This window comes from Mus musculus, chromosome 10, assembly GCF_000001635.26.
Source record: "Mus musculus strain C57BL/6J chromosome 10, GRCm38.p6 C57BL/6J".
In the NCBI taxonomy this organism is placed as follows: domain Eukaryota; kingdom Metazoa; phylum Chordata; class Mammalia; order Rodentia; family Muridae; genus Mus; species Mus musculus.
The window spans coordinates 33,996,055-34,020,934 of NC_000076.6; the positions used below are offsets into that span (position 1 = coordinate 33,996,055).

Genomic DNA, 24,880 nt, shown 5'->3' on the forward strand with positions numbered 1-24,880 from the left:
AACCCAGGTAAGACAAACCAACAGGCCAGGGACTCAGGCAGAAATACATGTTAGAACAGTTCTAGAACTGCTGTAATGAGACTGAGCTGTTTTAAAATCAGGTTGGGATCTACTGCTCCTGGCTCTAACCCACAAAAGGCCCAGGAATGCATACCTCAAAACCATCAAATTTGGATTCAAATACTGCCACCACTATAATAAAGTCTATTTTATTCCTCCAAACATAATAGTTGAACTTCTAATTTGGTTAAAACTCAAAATTATTGTGCCAGGCACTAGGAGTCCAGGTTGGTTACTGTCACTCATTCTTCTCGTAAGACATTTGGAATCCAAAGTAACCACTGACCCCAGCATAGAAATTCCAAGTCACGCCCATTCCTTATTTGTAAAATCAAGCATCCATAGCAGCAGCCTACATCAGTGATACAGGTGGGGGCTCTCTGCAACACTAAGTCATAAAACATCTAAACTGTTCATCAATAAGAGGAAGTAAACACTTTATATTTGAAATTTTATGGGCAGTTTATTAAGTTCAATGATGAAAGTTATCAGAAGAATATTCTCCTGAAAAATATGTTTTTTCTTAGAAAAAAACAAAAGGAAGATCCAAACCCTCTAGCATAGCCACAGATGCTGTGGCGGTCACGCCTCTCTGGAGACTGGGACAGTCCATCAGTCTGAGGAGTCACTCCCTGGGGCAACAGGATTGTAGTCAGGATCATCTTCACCATCTTCTAGCTCCAAATCGTCCATTTCTTGGAACAATGACTCATCCACCTCCACATTGTTCCCAGCTGTGAAGAGTAAAACAGCCTCATCTTATAATCCAGAAAAAACGTGTGTGTGTGTGTGTGTGTGTGTGTGTGCGAGTGTGTGTGCGCGCGCTCAGGGAACTGGAGGTTGGGGGTAGGGATGACTCTCAGGCTACCAGTGCAAATTGTTCTGAAGTTGATCAGCAGAGACTGACAATAGAAGAGCAACTCCAATCTTCACAGTCATAGCCTAGAATCTTGCTATTTTAAAGTAGGCTCATAGACTACTTAATGTAAATGTAGCAAGCTATAGTTGAAAACGAGGACTCACTGGTGGACAATCACTGAGTCCAGCCCCACAGCTCAGCTTACCAAGAAGCAGCAGATATGCATATCATCAAAGCTGATCTGTAATTTCTTACTTAATTGACTGTCAGATGGGACTAGCCTAGTTCCCTTTACATACAACAGATGGAAAAGGCTCTAAATGTCTAAGCCCTATGAGAAGCAATGGCCAGGCTCTGCCTCAACAAACCTACTTTGCAGATGGCCTGAAGTCGCTATAGCAGGATACCACAGTACTACTCCATCTGTGCAAAGGTTATCTTCCTTCCCTCTTAAGAATCTAGGTTACTGGTATTCAATCCAATGAGAATATAGAGAGCCTATGTAAACTATAGTCTATATAAACAAGATATAGGGCTGGAGAGATGGCTCAGCCATTAAAGGCTAGGCTCAGAGCACTGAGTCCAGGCCACAGAGTAACCGAGTCAAGAGCAGTGAAAGCTTCTCAAGCCTCTTCAGGGAACATTTGAATCCAACAGAGCACAAGGATCAGGACAAGCGATTCTAAAAGTATATAAAACGTACAAAATGATAAGAGCTTGGTATTTCCAATTAGAAGACAAGAATCTTGAGAAAAATACCTGGAAGTAACACAGGTAAGGGCAGATCGAAATGGAACTATGTAGTCTTTCCCCTATCAAAGAATTCTAAGGTTTTATGGTTAAATATAAGGTTCTCATTTTCAGAAGCAGAGAAGTTAACTATAGAAGATTCAAGGCTCCAAGAAACCAAGTGATTCATGGGCTGGAGAGATGGTAGAAGGGCTGGCTGCTCTTCTAGAGACTCAGATTCAATTCCCAGCACCCACATGGTGGCTCAGAGCTATAACTCCAGCTTAACAAGGGAGGGCAGGGGGGACACGTAACGATAATGAAGTTTCTAAAGCACAAGGGAATGAGATGACTGAGGGAGCTGAGAGTCCTCAGCAATGCAGAAGAGAAGATCCTAGGGAATTTCTCATTTGTTTGGTTTTAGCTTGTCTGAGACAGTCTCACTCTATAACCCAGACAGGCCTACTACTCACAGAGTAGAACAGATTAGCCTCAAACTCAGGCAATTTTGCTCAGTCTCCAAGTGCATAGATCACACAAGTGATGAGCCAACATGCTCAGCTTTGAGTTTTATTTTTAAGATCATAAAATTAAGAATCTTGACCTATTTGCTAGATAAGGTAATAATGTATTTGAGGGGAAAAAACATATTGAGGGCTAGCAGTGTAGCTCAATGACAGAGCATTTTATGTGCATACACAAGGCCCCAGGTTCCATTCTTATCACCAAGAAGAAAAGAAGGGGGCAAGTGCCAGTAAAGGCCCCTGCAAAGATAAGAATGATGTAGCAGTGGGCCACATCAGCAGTACCTAATCCAGGGCCTAGTGAACTCCAAAGGACAGGGTAGATATAAGAGGGTAATGAGGTGTACAACCTGAACAAAGTGCTACTTTGACCAGCTGTGATGAGCATGGGGCCAATGTAAACACAAGCAGGCCATCAGCTCCAGGAGATAGGAAGTGGCCCATGCAGCTCTTTGCTGTGTGCAAAGTGAGAAGGAAGGCCAGCACATAAGCATCTGTGAGTGGGCATGGTAAATGCAAAAAGTGCAGGAAGCAGGGGTAAAGGCAAACCTAAGGACAAGAAACTCCAGCAACTACACAGTAGGAGGAGGTCCAGGTGCTTAGTAGGGGATGCTAGAAGTTCCACATCTGAGGCTTCTATAAACCCAGAATGAACAGATTCAGTTCTCCCACATCTGTGATACAGACTTTTGAGGAAAATGGTCATCTGAGCCATGCTGTACCAGTTTCTAGCTGAGAAAGGCTTATATACTATACCTGCCACCCTTGAGGTACTTAAGTCACTTGAAAACTTTAAAACATGCATTGCTATACAATTTAACATTTAGATTGAGTGTATAAATTGATCAACTGTTAAACCTTCAAAATTTTGTTTTTAACAGTCAGCATGTAGAAGAATGCAAATTGGTCCATTCTTATCTCTCTGTACAAAGCTCACGTCCAAGTGGATCAAGGACCTCCACATAAAACCAGATACACTAAAACTAATAGAAGAGAAAGTAGGGAAAAGCCTCGAACACATGGGCACAGGGGAAAATTTCCTGAACAGAACACCAATGGCTCAGGCTCTAAGGTCAAGAATTGACAAATGGGACCTCATAAAATTGCAAAGCTTCTACAAGGCAAAGGACACTGTCAACAGGACAAAACAGCAACCAACAGATTGGGAAAAGATCTATCTTAACAACCCTACATCCAACAAGGGGTTAATATCCAATATACACAAAGAACTCTAGAAGTTAAGACTCCAGAGAACCCAAATAACCCTATTAAAAATGGGGAACAGAGCTAAGTAGAGAATTCTCAACCTGAGGAATACCGAATGGCTGAGAAGCACCTAAAAAATGTTCAACATCTTTAATTATCAGGGAAATGAAAATCAAAATGATTCCACCTCATACCAGTCAAAATGGCCAAGATCAAAAACTCAGGTGACAGTAGATGCTGGCGAGGATGTGAAGAAAGAGGAACACTCTTCCATTGCTGGTGGGAATGCAAGCTGGTAAAACCACTGTGAAAATCAGTTTGGAGGTTCTTCAGAAAATTGGACATAGTTCTACCGGAAGATCCAGCAATACCACTCTTGGGCATAAACCCATAAGATGCTCCAACATGTAATAAGGACACCTGCTCCACTATGTTCATAGCAGCTTTATTTATAATAGCCAGAAGGTGGAAAGAACCCAGATGTCCTTCAACAGAGGAATGGATACAGAAAATGTGGTACATTTACACAATGGAATACTATTTAAAACAATGACTTCATGAAATTTGCAGGCAAATGGATGGAACTTGAAAATATCCTGAGTGAGGTAACCCAGTCACAAAAAGAAAGCATATGGTATGCACTCACTGATAAGTGGATATTAGCCCAAAAGCTCGGAATACCCAAAATACAGTTCAGAGACCATATGAAGCTCAAGAAGGAAGCCCAAAGTGTGAATGTTTCAGCGCTTCTTAGAGGGGGGAACAAAATAATCAAGGGAATAAAGGGTAGGAGGGATTTGGGAGGAAGAGAAGAGGGGGAAAGGAAAAAGAGGGTAAGAATCGGGTATGGGAGGAGGTGTACAGAGGGTCAGGAATTTGAACAGAAGCCTGTAGCAATGGGGCACGGTGAACTGGAGGTAGTAAACAGAAAGACCCAGATGCCAGCAAAGCAAGAGCCTCCCAGGACCCCATGGGGATGACATTAGCTGAAATACCCCACAAAGAGGAGGAAGAACCTATAAAGACCATATCCAGAGTCACGGACCCCTGGTTGAGGGATGGGGAGACCTACCCATCTCCAAAACTTTAACCCAGAATTGCTCCTGTCTAAAGGAAATACAGGGACTCAGAGTATAGCAGAGTCTGAAAGGAAAGGCCATCCAGAGACTGCCCCACCTGGGGATCCATCCCATCAGAAAAGAAAGTCACCAAAACCAAGACACTATTGCGGATGCCAAGAAATGCTTGCTGACAGGAGCCTGATACAGGTGTCTCCTAAGAGGCTCTGCCAGATCCTAACCAATACAGATGCAGATGCTCACAGCCAACCACTGGACTAAGCACCCAATGGTGGAGTTAAGAGAAGGACTGAGGGAGTTGTAGGGGCTGTATCTGGCAACAATGGGAGAGGAGGCCCTTAGTCCTGTCAAAGCTCGAAGCCCCAGTGTGGAGAAATGCTAGGGTAGTGAGGTGGGAGTGGGTGGGGGAGCACCCTCATAGAAGCAGGGTAAGGGGGGGAGGGGAATAAGGGTTTTACAGAGGGGAAACCAGGAAAGGGGATTACATCTGAAATGTAATTAAAAATAAATAAGTAAATAGCAGTGTACTAAAATAAAAAAAATAAAAAACAAAAGAAAACAAAAAAAAACAGTACTCTGCTTTTCACAGATAGTACATCCACAAGGAAGTTTAACAGTATCTTACCATCCTCCAGGAACTGGATATCAGATGTGTCAAGATTGTGATCTGTTTCAAATAACTGTTTCCCTAAAAGAAATAAATATATTTAATTCAAATGGCATAGCATTGTTTCATCCCGTATAATCACTTAATGGGGTAAGACCCAAGAAGACAAATCTGAACACCAGTGTTTCTGGGAATTTCAATAAATTTATGAATTGTGCAATAGCATAGAATGCAAGACACGTATTCAGACTCAGAAAACATGAAAAGCCTAGGTTCCCTAGGTCTGAAAAATTATGGGTTTGATTCTATCACTCTGAAGGCTTTGGTGCTCAATATTCTTGTCAAAGGATCTAGACTATAAGTCCAGACTCATCAAATACAAAACAAAGCTATAGCATACACAGCAGCTATGAACTGTGTGTGAAGAGTGTATGTATGATTGCTGTGGAAATCTATCCCAGTCATCTCTGCTGTTGGGAGATGGTGTGGGCTATGGGGTGGGAGGACTGACCAGGCCAGGCAGGGGGCACCATACACACCACTTAGTTTATTTTTCCCTGCTTGCTCCTCTTCTTTCATTCGTTTCTTTTTAATTTCCAGGAGTTCTGCATCAAATTTGGCCTTCCAACTCAAGAAATTCTCAATCGTAACAGGGGTGCCATGGAACAGTTTCTTAGAAAATGAAAGACACAGGTGTCACGTCAATGAGGCAGTAATTTAACAAATAAAGCCAAATGAGTGTCTTCTAGATACCCACAGCCACACAGTTCACGGACAGATACCACTCATGTCTGCCTGGGCTAGCTCTCTATTTAATGTCAGCATCTTGCTCTGGAAAAGTCAAATTTTAAAAATATTCTTCTTGCAAAACTTAAAAAAATAAAGATAATGTGCAATATACTTATTGTCCTTGCCATAGCTATTTATTATTAACAAAGTGTTTGGCTTTAGTGTGTTTTCAATACACATCATACTTACAACACTAACAGCACTTTTTTACTTCAGAGTTTGGAGTTGGCCCTGTCTATATCACTGTGACAGACGTGACAGTTCTCAGTCAGACCCTGTGTTGGGAAGCACTTACATTTATTACACAAATGTGCTTTATCCACCTGTCATCTGTCACTCACAACATATCCTCAACCACAATGTCACTCCTAGGAAAAGTTACCTTTTAGTCTCACTATTGTGATTTCCAAAAGCAAGTTACTAACACTGTCAGGAAAAAAAAAAAAAGAAATCAAAGCTAAATATCAACTAGCCTATAGAGAGATGTGAGAACAGGAAAACAAGGTTCAAGTATACCTTCTCTGCTTCTTCTGCTTCCTTTTCTTTCTGCTTCTTTTCTTCCTCTCTTCTTGTTTTGATCTGATCAACTATTTCATTTAACTTTTCTTGAACAGCTGTCACGAGGGTGAAGATCATCACCATGCCGAGATTCTCCTCGGCCTGTGGGAAGCAAACAGAGGTGGATAGAAACACACTACTCAGGAAACTATAAACTGCCTAAAGAGACAAAGTTATTCTAACAACTAAATCCCACGTTTATACCCTGATTCCTCATTCAGTTATCCCATACAGTTGGCTAAGTGGACACTTAATTTGAGTGTAGAGCAGAAACAGTAGTAGTAAATCCCAGCATCTGTGAGAGGGAGGCAAAGGAATCAGAAACTTTTGACTACACACAGAGTTCAAGGCCACCCTGGGCTACATGTGCCCTTGTCTTTATTGACTAGGACACAGACCTAGGGAAAAAAATCAGACAATATAGACTTCAAGCAAAAACTAGTGAGGAAGATAAAGAAGGGTCACTTTTTAATAATTAAGAGAACTTCCAGAGGACATACACATAACATCACAGACGAATCCCAGCACAACAGAGTGGATGACTTCAATACCCCAAAGCATATCCAACCATGGAGAGAATCATAACAGCCCAGAGTGTGAGAATAAATAACTGTTGTCTCCTCATCCCTAAGTGGGACACATCTATCAGCCCATTCTGTCCCCAAGTTCAGAGAGCATCATTGAAGACTATAAGATCCAGACAATAGGGAGGTGTTCTACATCTTCTAGACATGATATAGCCATTATACTTATGATCTCATGAGAGCTGTTGAGGCCTACACAAAACCTGCACTAGACCAAACTTTCCAAAATTCCAGCATTGATGAGAGAGAGCATGTGGCTCCACCCTTAGCTGAGGAGCTCTGAGCAGTTAATAGCTTCTATAAGAGTAAGTCATTTTTCTTTGGGGTATGGCCAACAGTGGCTTACCTGTGATCCAGTAAATGGCCGCTAGCCAACTGCATATTGGTAGGACTAATTGGTCTTAGTGAGCTATTTAAAGCAAGAGCTGGAGAGAGAGCTGAGTGGGGTTAAGAAAACAAACTGCTCTTTCAGAAATCTAAAGTACAGTTCCCAGCTCCTTTATCCGACAGTCACAACTAACAGTAACCATAGCTCCAATAGGACCTGATACCTCTGAGGACCTGCACTCATATGAGTATACCAACCTAGAGACATACACATATATATGCATAATTAAAAATAATACAAATCTTTTTCTGTTTGTTTGTTTTTAAGACAGAGATTCTCTGTGTACTTCTGGATGTCCTGGAACTTGCTCTGCAGACCAGAATGGCCTCAAACTCAGAGATCCTCTGCCTCCTGAGATCTGGTATTAAAGCTACGTGCCGCCGTGCCCAGGAAATAAATCTTTAAGACAATAAAAAAGAAATAACAGGCTACGCTGAGGGGGAATCTTGGGAGGAACATTATATACATGTATGAAATTCTTAAACAATAAAAATTTTGTCTTTTTTAAAAAAGATCCTTTGTGGTTATGTATCATGAATTCTGATTGGTCAATGTACTATTTACATGTATTTAAAAACATCTTCTCCCTGTCCACCATCTGCACCCTGGAGCTGAGGCTGTTCCACAGCCCACTGTACGTGGGTCCCGCTAGGAGAGAGCTGGTCTTCTCTGGTCATACTCCCGGACTAAGAGGTGAGATTTCCACTTGCTCTCCAACTACTGTCTGGAGCTGGACCAGCCAGGAGCACATGGAACACAGGAACAGTGGTCCAGTTGGGACAGGATCCTTCCTGTCCCCATCTGAACCCAAAGCCTGAGCTGTTCCAAAGGCCTCTGTGCACAAGTTCCTCCAGGAGAGAGCTGTACGCTGACACAGGCTTACAGACCCACAGGAGGGGCAAGCTCAGCCAGAGATCATCGAACGCCAAAGATAACCAGATGGCGAACGGCAAACACAAGGATCTTACCAACAGAAGTCAAGGATACTTGGCATCATCAGAACCCAGTTTCCCACCTCTGCAAGTTCTGGATATCCCAACACATTGGGAAAGCAAAATGTCTATTTAAAATCACAACTCATGATGCTGATAGAAGATATTAAGAAGGACATAAATAATTCCCTTAAAAAATATAGGAGAACACAGGTAAAGAGGTAGAAGCCCTTAAAGAGGAAACACAAAAATCCCTTAAAGAATTACGGGAAAACACAACCAAACAGATGAAGGAAAGGAACATTCATAAAAGAAACTTTACTAAAGCTCAAAGCACACATTGCACCTCAAACAATCATAGTAGGAGACTTCAACACCCCACTCTCAGCAATGGACAGATCTTGGAAACAGAAAATAAGCAGCGACACGAACAGAAGTTATGAACCAAATGGATTTAACTGAAATCTATAGAACATTTTATCTTAAAACAAGTACCTCATGGTACCTTCTCCAAAACTGACCATATAATTGGTCACAAAACAGGCCTCAAAAAATACTACAAGACTGAAATAATCCCATGCATCCTATCAGATCACCTCGGACTAAGGCTGATCTTCAATAAGAACATATAACAATAGAAAGCTCACATACACATGGAAGCTGAACAACACTCTACTCCATGATAACTTGGTCAAGGAAGAAATAAAGAAAGAAATTTTAGACTTTAATAAAAATGAAGCCACAACATATTCAAACTTATGGGACACAATGAAAGCAGTCCTAAGATTCCTCTTAACTCATAGCTTAACTCATAGCTCTGAGTGCTACCAAAAAGAATCTGGAGAGAGAATACACTAACAGCTTGACAGCACACCTAAAAGCTCTCGAACAAAAGGAAGCAAATTCACCCCAGAAGAATAGACAGCAGGAAATAAACAAACTCAGGGCTGAAATCAACCAAATAGAAACAAACAAACAAAAAACTATACAAAGAATCAACCAAACCAGAAGCTGGTTCTTTGAGAAAAATCAACAAGATAGACAAACCCTTAGCCAGATTAACTAGAGGGCACAGGGACAGTATCCTAATTAACAAAATCAGAAATGAAAAGGGAGACATAACAACAGAATCTGAAGAAATCCAAAAAATCATCAGATCCTAATAAAAAAGCCTATACTCAACAAAACTGCAAAACCTGGATGAAATGGACAATTTCCTAAACAGAGACCAGGTACCAAAGTTAAATCAGGATAAGATTAACAATCTAAACAGTCCCATATCCTCTAAAGAAATAGAAACAGTCATTAATAGTCTCCCAAAAAAAAAAAAAAAAAAAAAAAAAGCCCAGGACCTGATGGGTTTAATACAGAGTTCTATCAAACCTTCAAAGAAGACCTAATTCCAATACTACTCAAACTATTCCACAAAATAGAAACAGAAGGTATTCTACCCAATTCATTCTATGAAGCCCCAATTATTTTGATACCTAAACCACACAAAGACCCAACAAAGAAAGAAAACTTCAGACCAAATTTCCCTTAAGAATATTACTCCAAAAATACTCAGTAAAATTTTCCCAAACCAAATAAAAGAACACATTAAAACGATCATCCATCAGATCATGTAGGCTTCATCCCAGGGATGTAGGGATGGTTCAATATATGGAAATCCATCTACGTAATCTACTACATAAAAAAACTCAAAGAAAACAACCACATGATCATTTCATTAGATGCTGAGAAACTCCAACAACCCTTCATGATAAAAGTCTTGGAAAGATCAGGAATTCAAGGCACATACATAAACATAGTAAAAGCAATATACAGCAAACCAGTAGCCAACATCAAACTAAATGGAGAGAAACTGGAAGCAATCTCACTAAAATCAGGGACTAGACAAGGCTGCCCACTCTCTCCCTACCTATTCAATATAGTACTTGAAGTCCTAACCAGAACAATTAGACAACAAAAAGAGGTCAAAGGGATACAAATTGGAAAGGAAGAAATCAAAATATCACTATTTGCAGATGATATGATAGTATACTTAAGTGACCCCAAAAATTCCACCAGAGAACACCTAAACCTTATAAACAACTTCAGCAAAGTAGCTGGATATAAAATTAACTCAAACAAATCAGAGGCCTGCCTCTACTCAAAAGATAAATAGTCTGAGAAAGAAATTAAGGAAACAACACCCTTCACAATAGTCACAAATAATATAAAATACCTTGCTGTGATTCTAACTAAGGAAGTGAAAGATCAATATGACAAAAACGTCAAGTCTCTTAAGAAAGAAACTGAAGAAGATCTCAGAAGATGGAAAGAACCCCCATACTCATGGATAGGCAGTATTAATGTAGTAAAAATGGCCATCTTGCCAAAAGCAATCTACAGAATCAATGGAATCCCCATCAAAATTCCAACTCAATTTTTCATAGAGTTAGAAAGAACAATTTTATCTGGAATAACAAACCTTGGATATCAAAACAATTCTCCACAATAAAAGAACTTCTGTTAGAATCACCATGCCTGACCTCAAGCTGTACTACAGAGCAATTGTGATAAAAACTGTATGGTACAGTGACAGGCAGGAAGATCAGTGGAATAGAATTGAAGACCCAGAAATGAACCCACACACCTATGGTCACTTGATCTTTGACAAAGGAGCTAAAACCACCCAGTGGAAAAAGAACAGCATTTTCAACAAATGGTGCTGGTTCAACGGGCAGTTAGCATGTAGAAGAATGCAGATTGGTCCATTATCTCCTTGTACAAAGCTCAAGTCCAAGTGGATCAAGGATCTCCACATAAAACCAGAGACACTGAAAGTAATAGAAAAAACAGTGGGGAAGAGCCTCGAGCACATGGGCACAGGGGAAATTTTCCTGAACAGAACACCAATGGCTCAGGCTCAAGAATTGACAAATGGGACCTCATAAAATTGCAAAGCTTCTGTAAGGCAAAGGACACTGTCAATAGGACAAAAAGGCCACCAACAGATTGGGATACGATCTATCTTTACCAACTCTATACAATATACACAAAGAACTCAGGAAGTTAGACAGCAGCAAAACTAATAACCCTACTAAAAGATGGGGTACAGAGCCAAACAAAAAATTCCCAACTGAGGAAACCTGAATGGCTGAGAGGCACCTAAAGAAATGTTCAGCATCTTTTGTTTTTCTAACCTTTTGTTTGTTTGTTTGTTTGTTTGTCTGTCTGTTTGTTTGATTTTGAGACAGGGTTTCTCTGTGTAGCCCTGGCTGTCCTGGAACTCACTCTGTAGACCAGGCTGGCCTCAAACTCAGAAATGGCCTGTCTCTGCCTCCCAAGTGCTGGGATTAAAGGCGTGTGCCACCACTGCCCAGCTATGTTCAGCATCCTTAGTCAACAGGGAAATGCAAATCAAAACAGCCCTGAGATTCCACCTCACACCAGTCAGAATGGCTAAGATCAAAAACTCAGGCAATGCTGAGTGAGGATGTGGAGAAAGAGGAACACTCCTCCATTGCTGGTGGAATTGCAAGCTGGTACAACCACTCTGGAAATCAGTTTGGCAGTTCCTCAGAAAATTGGACATAGTACTACCTGAGGTCCCAGCAATACCTGTCCTGGACATATATCCAGAAGATGCTCCAACATGTAATAAGGACACCTGCTCCACTATGTTTATTGAAGCCTTATTTGTAATAGCCAGAAGCTGGAAAGAACCTAGATGTCCCTCAACAGAGGAATGGATACAGAAAATGTGATATATTTACACAATGGAGTACTACTCAAATTCTTAGGCAAATGGACGGAACTAGAAAACATCATCCTGAGTGAGGTAACCCAATTGCAAAAGAACACACATGGTGTGCACTCACTCATAAGTAGATAGAAGTTCAGAATCTCAGAATACCCAAATACAATTCACAGACCACATGAAGCTCAAGAAGAAGGAAGACCTAAGTGTGGATACTTCAGTCCTTAGAAGGGGGAACAATATACCCATGGAAGGAGTTACAGAGACAAAGTTCAGAGCAGGGATCCATCACATATACAATCACCAAACCCAGACACTATTGTGGATGCCAACAAGTGCTTGCTGACAGGAGCCTGATATAGCTGTCTCCTGAGAGGCTCTCCTCTGACAAATGCAGAGGTGGATGCTCTCAGCCAACCATTGGACTGAGCACAGGGTCTCCAATGGAGGAACTAGAGAAAGGACCCAAGGAGCTGAAGGGGTTTCCAACCCCATAGGAGGAACAATATGAACCCCCAGAAGTCCCTAGGACTAAACTACCAACCAAAGAGTGCACATGGAGGGACTCATGGCTCTAGCTGCATATGTAGCAGAAGATGGCCTTGTCAGTCATCAATGGGAGGAGAGGTCGTTGGTCCAGTGAAGGCTCTATGCCCCAGTGTAGAGGAATGCCAGGGCCAGGAATCGGGAGTGGGTGGGTTGGTGAGCATGGGCAGGGGGAGGGGATAGGGGGCTTTTGGAGGGGAAACCAAGAAAGGGTATAATATTTGAAATGCAAATAAAGAAAATATCTAATAAAAAATAAAAAAATCTTTTCCAGTCATAATTTAATAAAGGCAAATAAAATATGCTACTATAAAGAAAAATGATTTCCTTACCTGCAATGCCAGTAATTTTAAAATGTCTGAGACATCATTGTCTTCTAGATTTTCCTGGGAGAATATTTCATAAAGTGGAGTCTCATCAGGGTACTTTTCACTGTATGTAAACTTGAGAGTAGTCTGGACAGCTAAGACACAAGATAAAATTTAATATGAACATATTAATAGTATAAAAATCAGTGTTTCTATTGAGTCAATAATTTGAAATATCAGTGAAAAGAAACACAAAATAATTACTAATATAAGGAACAACCTCAACAAGATGAGTTGAAGAAATCAAGAGAATGGCAGAAACTCTTTCTTGCCCATGAAACACACTTGCCACATAGTATATTTCAGAGGACAGACAAAAAACATTTTTTAAGCATCATGACTAAATAAACAAAAACCTACTTCAAAATAGTATTAACAAAATTACTGCCATAGTCTCATATACAGGCTTTACTAGCAGAAGTTCCTGACTACCGATGATTTAGCTAGAGCCTGGAATTAATATTCAAGTATACACAATGCCAGGAGGATGTTGCTAACTGAGTGGCTAAGTGGCATGTTTTCGCACTGGCAGTTTTCAGAGGTTAAATGCTGGGACTATAAGCTTGTATTACCACACCTGCTGAAAAGCATAAGCTTTAAAAAAGACCTTACTGCTTCTACTAAGCAATACCAGGTATTCATTATAGAAACATATTGCTAGCCACAATGCTATCTGTGCATGTAACTGAATCACTTTACTACATGTAAACTTACCAAATCAGAGCACTATATCATGCCTATAATTATTTACCAATTCAAAGTAAGAATGAAAGGCAGGAAATATAATCCATGGATAAAACACTTGCCACATAAAAGCTGGGTAAAATATACATATATAGCACACATGGAATTCTAGTGACAAGACAGGAGGCAGACACAGGGAAATGTTTGTAGACCATGCAAAGCAAAGACCAACACCGAAGATTGTCCTCTGATCTCTACACATGTCTAGATACAATCACACATACACCAGGGGCTGTAGAGATGACTCAGCAGTTAAAAGCTCCAGCTGCTCTTCCAGAGGATCTAGGTTAATTTCCTAGCACCCACATGGTGGTTTACAACTGTAGTGGCTATTCCTGGTTGTCAACTTGACTATATCTGGAATGTACTACAATTCAGAATTGGAAGGCTCACCAGTGATCCTAATCTGGAGCTGGGAGATATAAGTTTCTGACCTGGATCTTGGGACCAGAGATCTTGAGGCATGGTGGTTATGAATTCCAGAAGACAGGGAGGTCAAGGTCATCTGGGATTAAAGGCGTGGTGACACACACCTTCAATCTGGGCTACACCTTCTGCTGGAGGCCTACATAATGACATTGGAAGAAGGAAGATACTCTCTGTCTCTCTGTCTCTGTCTCCTTTGACTGCTGGCCTTGTGGGACTGAGTAACTCCTAGATCCTTGGACTTCTATTCACAGCTGCTGCTGACCATTGTTGGGAGTTGGACTACAGACTGTAAGTCACCAACAAATTCCCTTACTATATAGAGACTACCTATTTAAGTTCTGTGACTCTAGAGAACCCTGACTAATACAACAACCATCCATAACTCTAGATCTAAACCCTCTTCTAGCTTCTGCAGCAAGCAGGCATGTACACTTACATACAAGCCCAGAAACACTCATGTACATAAAATAACATTAAACTTTTAAAAAGTGAAAACAAAAAAAAAAGGAAGATAGAAGAAACAAAATATATAGGCATATCTATAATCTAAAACCTAACAAGTACATCATTCCAATTCGCTTTCCTAAGTATGTCACCATTTCCTGGTTAGGACAGAAGTATGCTTTTTATAACATTCCAAGTATCATTTACTTGTGTTGAAATATTTTCCTTACAATAATATTCCATAAGTAGAAACACACAAAGGGAAAGCTCTCCTGTAGTAATCTAAACCCACAACAGCATATTTTTCTATTCATTAACACTGAAAATGTATTGGATGAGATAAAATATTTTCATTTTTAACTTGCCTGAAGTACTAGTGAGACAAGGTTTTAAAGATTCATTTATAATGCCACGTCTAGACACTAAGTATCAACTCTCTTCACCCACTCTTCTACTAGTCAGTTCATTCAAATGAAGGATAGTGACACAACCAGCAGAATCTAGGCATTGTTTCAAACAGTTAAAAACATTTCTCAAATTAAAGATGAACTGCACACAGCTGTTTTTACAAGAGTACTATTAGCTCCCAATAAAGGTACTGTTCAGAATATGAGAATCTTCTCTGCAAAGTTTAATAAGAAGGTTAAATTCTGCCACAAGGAGCAGTGCTTTCTGCACAGATACTGGTTTCACATAGTCAAAAGGAGCTCAGGGGGCTTTGAGCAGTATTCATTTGGAACTTTAATGGAAAATTTGTAGATACTTATCTATAAAAATACAGAAAGAGTAACTGTGTCTAACATCCTTTTCTTTGAGATTTTAAAATATCTCAACATGGAACTCACTTCCCATTATTAAGAAACTAACCGTTTTCAAGTGAAACCTCTAAAATTGATTCCTCCTGACAGAACTTGTGTTGCCACCTGAGAAAACCATACTTGAGACTGTCAGCTTATATATAACTTTTTAAATTACTATATTAACTGACTTAGACCAAAAATAGATAACCTTCATACTATTACTAAATTTATTTAACTTACTAGTTTTAAAGCTGTTTTACTTTGAGGGACGGGATCGGTAGGTATACATACATTCAGTCTGTTTATAATAGTAAATGGTCAGTAAATAATTTACACTTCCAAAAACATAGCAGAAATCAAAATGTAATAATCACTTGACAAATTCTTTGGACAAAAGTCTCTACCGTCCATTCATCTGCTGCACTGTTAACCTACCTGCTTTATTTATAAATACCACACATACTGACTGCACCTGCCTGCGGAACCTGGACTGCCTCTGTCCCTAAGAGTCACACTCACACAGAAAACACAGGCTACAAACACAACACAGCACCTCCACACTTGCAGTGCCCTGTAACAATGACTGCAGAAGGAGCCTAGGAAAACCATGAGCTACTCCATCTTACTTTCATCATTTTCTCCAGCCTCCGATGTCACAGTAATGGTGAAGCTTGGCGGGCTTTCTGATAACACTGCAAGAAAATACATATAGCGGTTACTGATGGGCTCCTATGGCAGACTTGTCCCATGATTTATTGCTGCTCAGCACTAGAAATTCATACCTCACCTGTATTTTCATTTCAAACAACCCAGACGAACAGAACACTGAAATGATAAACCCACTATTTCAATCAAGAGTAATCTCAATCTGCAATGATGTACCTTTAGTAAATAGCTCTCTAACTAATTAAATATTAAGTCATTTATATTTTATTCCAAAATCTAACTGTATATGGACTTCCCTTCCAAAAGACTCCTGAACAGAGTGGTAAACAAAAACTGTGGGTTTTTTTTTTCACCAGCCACTACCCACTGATATTCATGTTTTGATGGGTTATTTTCTACAGCTTTAAGTGACTTGAAGTCAAATCTAATCTTTCCAAGAGATTGAGCCACCTTTCACACAATTATAAAGAAATCGGCTATGACTCTGAACATCGAATTATTGAACACTCACTAAGCAAGACCTGTATGTAACATTTACATAAATAAGGAAGCCTCCAAGACCATTTTAGAGCATGTCTAATAACATCTGTTGATCATCTACTCCCACACAAGAATATAGAAAATGCTGTGAGAAACCCCACACCAGGGCCCTGTTGGTTCTGCAAAGTCAGCAAATACTGACTTGATGGACTAAACTAATGGATGAAGATGAAAAAAAGTAACGAAGAAGATTAATATTAAAAACCAAGTGATAAATAAACCAGGAAGCTCCTGGCTGGAGGGGTGACTACAGGGCCTACGCTTTTTTTTTTTTTGTAAATTTGATATTTTCTTCATTTACATTTTTCAAATGGTATCCCCAAAGCCCCCTATTACCCCCACCCCGCCCTGCTCCCCAACCCACCCACACCCACTTCCTGGCCCTGGAATTCCCCTGTACTGGGGCATATGATCTTCGCAAGACCAAGGGCCTCTCCTCCCACTGATGGCTGACTAAGCCATCCTTTGCTACATATGCAACTAGAGACACAGCTCTGGGGGTACTGGTTAGTTCATATCGTTGTTCCTCCTATAGGGTTGCAGACCCCTTTAGCTCCTTGGGTACTTTCTCTAGATCCTTCATTAGGGACCCTACGTTCCATCCAATAGCTGACTGTGAGCATCCACTTCTGTGTTTGCCAGGCACTGGCATAGACTCACAAGAGAGAGCTATGTCAGGGTCCTGTCAGCAAAATCTTTCTCAGGGCCTAAGCTTTATGCCAGGCCTGGGAAGTACTGGCCTCTCAAGGTTGGCAGCTGTTGTGTGAACTCTGGAAGAACTCAGATGACTCAAGTCACCAGGGAGACTGCATGGCTTTAAAGTGCCCAGGACACCTCAGACATGTGTTATCAATAATGTTTTTAAAACACAGGCCTTCATTGTGACTCAGGTTTAAAATGTCATGATGAACATCTACACTGACTCAAAAGAAGTTTGCCCAACCGATGAAGCACACTCCCTGGACTCAAACTGTGCATCAGTGTCTCAGATAGCATACCCGTGCTGAAAAGGCACTAAAATCTTGTTATATGCTCCCAGGTAAGCTCTTCTTACTGATTTTAGGTCTTTATTACATAAGGTTCAATCCTCTTCCTTAGCATTAACATACCATGAAATGTAAATACCATGACCACAGAAATCAAAGCTTTAACCCAACAGCATACCAAACAAAAAGGACTCCAGGAGGCTTTTAATTAGTCTAACAAACACAGCCATACTGAGCACTACATTGTACTTGTTCTGGACTATGCAGTTAAATAAAAATCCTTTAAATTCAATACCAAAACCATAGTTTTATACTCTTAACTACAGTCAGCTAAATTTAAGAGGTTAAACATAATTAATTTACCTTATATACCACTAATAAAGATGCCAAGCTATAAGGTTTTCATTTCATTGAAATATATGATGTGCATCTTAGAAACAGTTAAACCATCATCGCCTTGCTGCCACAGATGCAGGCACTGAACCCTGGAGCTTTCACATAAACTGCCTACAATTCTTCAGCTCTAAGTGGCAGGGCTGTATAAGCCACACAGGACTTCATTTAAAAAGAAAAAGAAAAATATTCCCTGCTGACAAATTTCAGGGACATTATTTGAATGAGGTTAAAAGCCATGAATTACCAAGTAGGCAGGAAGAAGGGGGACATGTGTTAGGAGACCCTGGTGGCAGAGCACAGTGGCTGGGAAGCTAAGAAACATTTAGAGAATTAAAGTTTTCTGTTGGATGGGCATCTATGAGTGAGTGAACTAGTGAGAGTCAGTATGTTTGACAGTGTAGTTCTAGACAGTAACATTTCCAGCAGCTAGAACTTCATCTCTGCACAAGATAGTAAATCTAGCAACAGTGCACAGAATGGGAGGCGGGTGAAACTAGGCAACCTCTACAATCAATCAGGTGAGGATAATGAGGTTCTGAACTAGGAAGGAAACCACAGGAATAACAGGAAATTAAGACGGGTTGGGTTTGCAGCTGTGAATATGGTGCCACTAAGCCAAATTTCGAGTACAGAAGAAATCAGACATGATGTACTTTATACAGAGAAACCTGCAGAGGTGAGGAGTAGACAATCAGAAATGAGGACACAGAAGAACCAAACAAGGCCTGAATCCAATTTGGATCTTTTGGTAATAGCTAGAGCTATCCCATTAAGGAAATCACTCGACTCAGATTAATGAGATCATTAGAAAGAAAAAAGACAAAGGACAACAGCAGCTTTGTAAGGAGAAAAAGTGAGAGGGAAAAAATTGCCAGAGATTGAAAGCAGCAGCCACAGAAGATAGTAACAAATAAAATGCAAATGTTATACAATCAAAGGACCAATATTGGGGTGGAGGGTAACCCCACTACCCCGCCCACCCTACCCCCATCTCTGCTCCATTTTCTAGCAGAGGTTTTATCACTTCTTTACATGCTTCTAGTAGCACTTAAGCACCAGTGTGGTGGCGTTTAGAAGATGGAAGTAGGACAGTCAAGAATTCAAGGATGTTCTCAGGGCACTGGAAGCTAGCTAGCTATGTGAAAACCGTCAAAGGGGTGGGATTGGGGGGTGAGCCAAACATCAAAAACTAAAAGCAGTTCTCTATTTGTCCCCCATCAGTTAAGATCACTTATAGAAAGTGGTAAGACTGTATGGTCCAAACACTAGAAAACCTAGTCCTTCTGAGAACACTGGGTTTGATACATAAAACAGTGTCTATGAGCACTGTACACAGTTTGTGCATGGAGGACCTACTGACAAATTAGATCGTATTAACCCCTGAGGAGGCCCTCAGTCATCTGATTCCTGCTCACTTGTTAATTCTTTCAGTGCCTCGATCCCACCTCTTAGCTGATGATCTAGCAATGTCACCACTTGCACTCAGAGAGGCCTGCTTTTACATGTGCCATGTCCCTCTGAAAGACTGTTCCCTAGTTCCACTTAACTCATCATCTCTCAGTTTTCCAAAACAACTGGGCTATCCTCTTCCCTTGAATGTATACTGCCTACTTCCCTAATATCCTCTTCCCTTGAATGTATACTGCCTACTCCCTAATATCCTCTTCCCTTGAATGTATACTGCCTACTCCCTAATATCCTCTTCCCTTGAATGTATACTGCCTACTCCCTAATATCCTCTTCCCTTGAATGTATACTGCCTACTCCCTAATAGACTGAATCCTTTACTGTGTAGCTAATCAATACTTGGTAAATAAATATGCCTAAAGGACACAGAGAGGTAACAGCAAGAAGACTGAATAGTCTAATCTTGGACAACAGAAAAGGTGGAGCAAATAAAGCAGAACTACCAGTCACTGAGAACCCAGCAACAACATAGGACCTCAAAGTCAGGAACAGGACTCGCCCTGGCCTTTCCAAGGTGTGCTGACATCCACATGCAGCAGAAAATCAAAGGTATGATCTAATGAAGACAAAGAACAATTAGACCCAATTAACAGAAGGACCAACAACAACTAAAACAGTATTATTTCTAGTAAGGAATGTCTTATGCTTATCGAACTGCTATAAAGTATTTACATTTACATTACTTCCCATCAAACATTTGAAGAAATCCAGGCTTGCAAAGGAAACCACACTGACCTGCTACTATGAAGAGGAGGAAATAAAGGAAAATGTGTACAGCTAAGAAAAAGAAATTCTAGAAAACTCTACACATGGGATAGGTCCTTACAAACAAGATGAAAACAGAAATACCTTCTAACAATTACCAGGAAATCTTTAAAACCCTGCTAGCTCCCCGCCTCTTCCGTCAATCATTTATCTATCCCAGGTGCTGCTTCTGCTGCTCCTTCACCAAGATAACCAAACTAGGTGCTGCCAAGAGACTTTCATATACAATAAAAACAAACCTTTACTTTACTTTTTAAACCTAGTGTTATCTGGGTGGTGGCACATGCCTTTAATCCCAGCACTTGGGGGCCAGAGGCAGGAGGATCTCTAGAAGTTTGAGGCCAGCCTGGTCTACACACTGAGTTCCAAGACAGCCAGGATTACATAGAGAAACCCTGTCTCAGAAAACCAAAGAGGTTGTGGGGAGGTAATTATACTTGCAAAGATTACTAACCCCTAAATTTTGTTTTGTTCTTTAAGATGAAGTTTCATCACATAATCCATACTGGCCTAGAATTTTCCATTCGCCTGATTCGTGCTTCCAAGTACTGGAAGATAGCCATGTACCACCACACACTGTGGATTCCCACTTCTGATGATAAGCACCACTGCTTGTTCTAATGCACTGCTATGGATAGGATAAACCGCATGTGCAGCCTCCCACCACCGTGAAAAGATCACAAGGATTTCTCCAGAACATCTGCTTTCACAATATGATCTCTCCTCTTCCTCCATATCATCGTGTCTGTGGAGTGCCAATGACTACTCCTCAGGGGACAGATGAAGCACATATAGGATGTCATCTTGGTAAAGCAGACAAAATTAAGGGAACTTGATTTTGATTTACTAAAGGTCAACCACTGACTTCCAAAAAGCTCCCCTCTATCAGCTATTCTAATAGAGCAATGGAAATAACTAAATTCTACTACCTTACCAGATCCTTGTCAAGTGATGCACAACTGGTGGGAGAATGGTATTGAGACAGTCTGTTTATACAGGTTGTTAGGAGGGTCAAAGTGCAACCAAGCTACCGAACAGGCAAAAAGAAGAAACTGGGGTGTGATGACAGTTCGCGACCAATGTAGCACTAGACTACAAGGTCACCAACAATAGAACAGCAACTAATGCTAAGGCTCAGCTAGGTCTGTGGGCCACAAGTGCACCTTTTTGACATCACACAAGGTCAGTGGACCTAACAAATGCTTCTCTCCTAGTTCACTGGGTATGCATTAAAGACAGGGTGGGGTGGGGTGGGAGAGCCAATTCCTTCCTCAGACTGAGCAGTTGCCAAATCTAGTATTAAGTAGGATATAAAATGAAGTAAAAACCTGCAAACTAGCCGGGTGGTGGTGGCGCATGCCTTTAATCCCAGCACTTGGGAGGCAGAGGCAGGCGGATTTCTGAGCTCAAGGCCAACCTGGTCTACAAAGTGAGTTCCAGGACAGCCAAGGCTATACAGAAAAACCCTGTCTCCAAAAACCAAAAAGTCCTACCTTTTCCCTAAAAGGTTTCAAAAAAAAAAAAAATACCAAGAGCAATACAAAATCCCTAAGAACAATTAATCAAGATTGTTTTTATTGCAAAAATGTGTATGGATGCAGAAAGGAATTACAAGCAGGCTCAGCAGGTTGCTATGGAATAGGTGAGTGCATCAAAATAATCGTAAGTCGTCATTTGTTACCCTGGCTCACTCAGGCTCCTTATGCACTTGTACATCTGACAAGAATTCCATATACTACTACTACTGGGACCTAGCAAAATTCAATACAATACTGCTTTAAGACATAAAAAATGTGCCATTGTAAGACACACATGCGCGGAACTTAGTGAAGGATAACCTAATATTTAAGACAAGTTAAAAATACTGTATGCCTCATGCATTTTTGTTTCTGCCTACAAAGGGTTCATGCCTATTATATTTCTAACGTGCTAGAAAGGTCTAAACATCGTAATTCAGACTATATCGGACAACTGACACTAGCGCTTTATTTTAGTTTGACACTGACATATAAGCAAGGATAGAGAAGGAAGCCAGACTCCACACATACACTCACCCAGGTAATGACACTCTCAACCCCCTCTTCACTCATCCCTTAACATCCGCAACACAGCTGTATTGCTGGTGCGAGAGAACATGAACTCGACTGGAGCTACACAGGAGTAGCTGAGAGACATCTGCCTGTTGGCAAAGCAGAACAAAATTTGCTTCCATTGCAAAAAGTTGGTCAAAAAGTGAAGCCAAGAAAGAAAACTAAGCTAAGCAATGAAAGGGATGGTTTAGGATTTAAAGTAATATGCCTTGGGTTCTTAATTCAGACACTAAGTAATACTTGACAACACTTGGAGGAAGGGTTGTGGAATGTAAATCCCATCAATCCCCAGCCTACGTTCATACTGACTTTACCTTGAGTGCTTCCCTAATTTGAGAAGACCCATAGATAGGTTTTCCATGGAAACAGACTCACAAGGAAAGATTCTACTAATGAATTTCCTGACGGATGCTTTCCCTTAGACCCAATCAGCTCTTCCTACATCTAAGCTGAGGCTGAATCCTTAACCGAAGTCTTCAGGATGTAAGAACTAAGGACCTCTGGCTGGAGGAGGGAGAGCACAAGCCACTTGCCTTCCCTGGGCCTCCAGAACCTCGACGACGTCTAAGATACCTAAGAACCACAGCGACCACATCGTTCATCAGGCATTCTGCAGAATGCCTGATCACTCTTATAGAGAGAATAAGACATCCCCGAGTGTGCTGCTCTCAAAAGCCAGCATCCCAATCTTCTCAGCAGGGAAAACAGCTGCTACTTCACCAGAGCTTAAAATAGGAGGTAAAGGGGGGACATTAAGCGGCTCTGGAGAAACTCATCGCACTGCTAGTTCCCCCCACCCCCCGCGTGCTTCAGTGAATCTCGGATGACGGAGGTTACGCGAAACCAAAGCGGTCAGGACCAATTCCAGGGCCTCCGCAGAGCCACCCGGACCTTCGGATTTCAGGACAGTGGGGAAGGAAGCAGGCGAGTGCTGGAAACTGTCTGGAGAGCGGCAGGAAGGGCCGCGGGGCCCCGGCCTCCGCCCCGGAGCAGGAGGCCGCCAAAGTCACCTGTGAAGGAGTCGGGGTAGATGGACTCCAGAGCCTCCAACTCGTTGCGTTGTTCCTCGCCGTAATCTGTCATCGTGGCCCGCGTTGTTGCCCGTGCATCGGCGCGACTCCCTGGCGGCGGGCTGCAGCGGACACCGCGGCCGCCGGCTGCCGGGCGGGCGCACGCGCAGAGTCGGAGTGGAAAGGCCTGGAGCCACGCCTGGCACGGATTGCTGAGAAACAGCCCCGGCTCCGCGGGCCGCCCGATCCCCGCGTCGGAGTTCGACTCATCGCGCCTGGAATGCCGGCCGCCGATTCGCTGCCTGTCTGCGACGGCTCGGGATTGGCTGGGGGGTGACCGCAGCCCGCCCGGCGTTCGGGAAGGACAGCTACTGCCCGCTGCTGGGCTTTGCTGGCTTCTGATGGAGACGCCTGGCAGAGAGGCATCGCCATTCTGCGCTCGATGTGTCTGGTCTGAGTCTCGCGCAGGGCGTGGTAGTGGCGCCGAGGGCGGGGCGCGGAGGTCCAAGGGCTTCCGCTTTTCCGCGTTCCTAAACCACGTTTGTCGCCCAGAGCAGCCTGTGGGCGACAGCCAGCCCGGCTTCTTGGAACTTTCAATGGCCTGATCTGTGCAGACTCCTGGAAGCCGAGCTGGGACTTGGGGTCGGGGTTCGTCCAGAGGTCTGTCCCAGGAGGAACCCGGGAGGAAGGCTGAAAGTCGAACCAGAGGTTCTTGCACCTCACTTTAAAGTTGTGAAATAAGTGAGGCGGAAAAATTGACCTAAAGACTTGTTCAGTTGTTATTTCAGCGAACAGATAAAGGGGCGGATCTTAGTGACAGATTTGACTTTGCCAAAACTACAATAAGATACCGGAAAATAATACCTTTGATTTAGCTCTACTTCTGCTGATAGATTTGACAGCTTCAAGTCTATCACTACAACCAAAATGTCAAATGCCGTAACGGCAAAACTAAGAAAACAGATAAATATGTCTTCTTTTTTAATGAACACTAAATAGTTACTTGGTTTATATTTGTTTATAATAAAGGAACACGTACTAGCCTAAACAAAATGTGGGGAAATGTACCTCGGGAAGAATACCCCAAACATACTAAAAATGTTTCCCCAAATTTCTCTACCTTCCTTGTGTATTAAAGCTGGCTTTACTTGTATTATGCAGGTTCCATAGATGGGCTTTTTTGGCTTTGGCTTTGTGGTGATTGTTGCTGTTGCTTGCTTGTATCTTGCTTACTAGCCAGGATTGCCAGAACTCGTGTTACCCCTACCCTGGCCTCAGTGGTGCTGAGATTGTAGGTGTGAGCCACAGTGCTCCAGTTACACAGAAAGAGTTTTTTGTTTTGTGTTTAATTAGCAAGTATTCCTTACTTACAGTAAAGGAAATGCATTATGTCAAAAGTATTATGGTTTCTTGTTTTAAATAGATTAAGGGTTGCTTTTTGCCTTCTTTTAAACTTTAAAGGGGAGAAAAGGAAACTTCTGAGATGAGGTAGCATTTCAGATATAAGCTGCATATTTGTTTATTCAAAGGAATTCCGATGATTAGTTACCAGAATAGACTTCTAGGAAC

General features: G+C 41.6%; 1 protein-coding gene across 1 annotated transcript; it reads right to left on the reverse strand.

Annotated features, from left to right (window-relative positions):
- Window positions 1–500: 500 nt before the first annotated feature.
- Rwdd1 (RWD domain containing 1) lies at window positions 501–23,562 on the reverse strand. The gene is made up of 7 exons (NM_025614.3): window positions 23,312–23,562; window positions 16,018–16,083; window positions 12,939–13,069; window positions 6,370–6,513; window positions 5,604–5,736; window positions 5,083–5,145; window positions 501–794 (listed from the first exon to the last, which is right to left on the reverse strand). Exons 1-7 carry the CDS (start codon window positions 23,382–23,384, stop codon window positions 673–675), a joined length of 732 nt encoding a protein of 243 aa, NP_079890.1. The 5' UTR covers window positions 23,385–23,562; the 3' UTR covers window positions 501–672.
- Between the last annotated feature and the right edge of the window lie 1,318 nt (window positions 23,563–24,880).

What these genes read in the sequence shown, in the direction of transcription:
- Rwdd1 (NM_025614.3), bottom strand. Translation starts at nt 23,384, where the DNA reads ATGACAGATTACGGCGAGGAACAACGCAACGAGTTGGAGGCTCTGGAG. An exon ending in CTACCCCGACTCCTTCACAG is followed by an intron (nt 16,084 to 23,311) that starts GTGACTTTGGCG and finishes ATTTTCTTGCAG; the next exon opens with TGTTATCAGAAAGCCCGCCA. An exon ending in TAAAATTACTGGCATTGCAG is followed by an intron (nt 6,514 to 12,938) that starts GTAAGGAAATCA and finishes TGCTTCCCACAG; the next exon opens with GCCGAGGAGAATCTCGGCAT.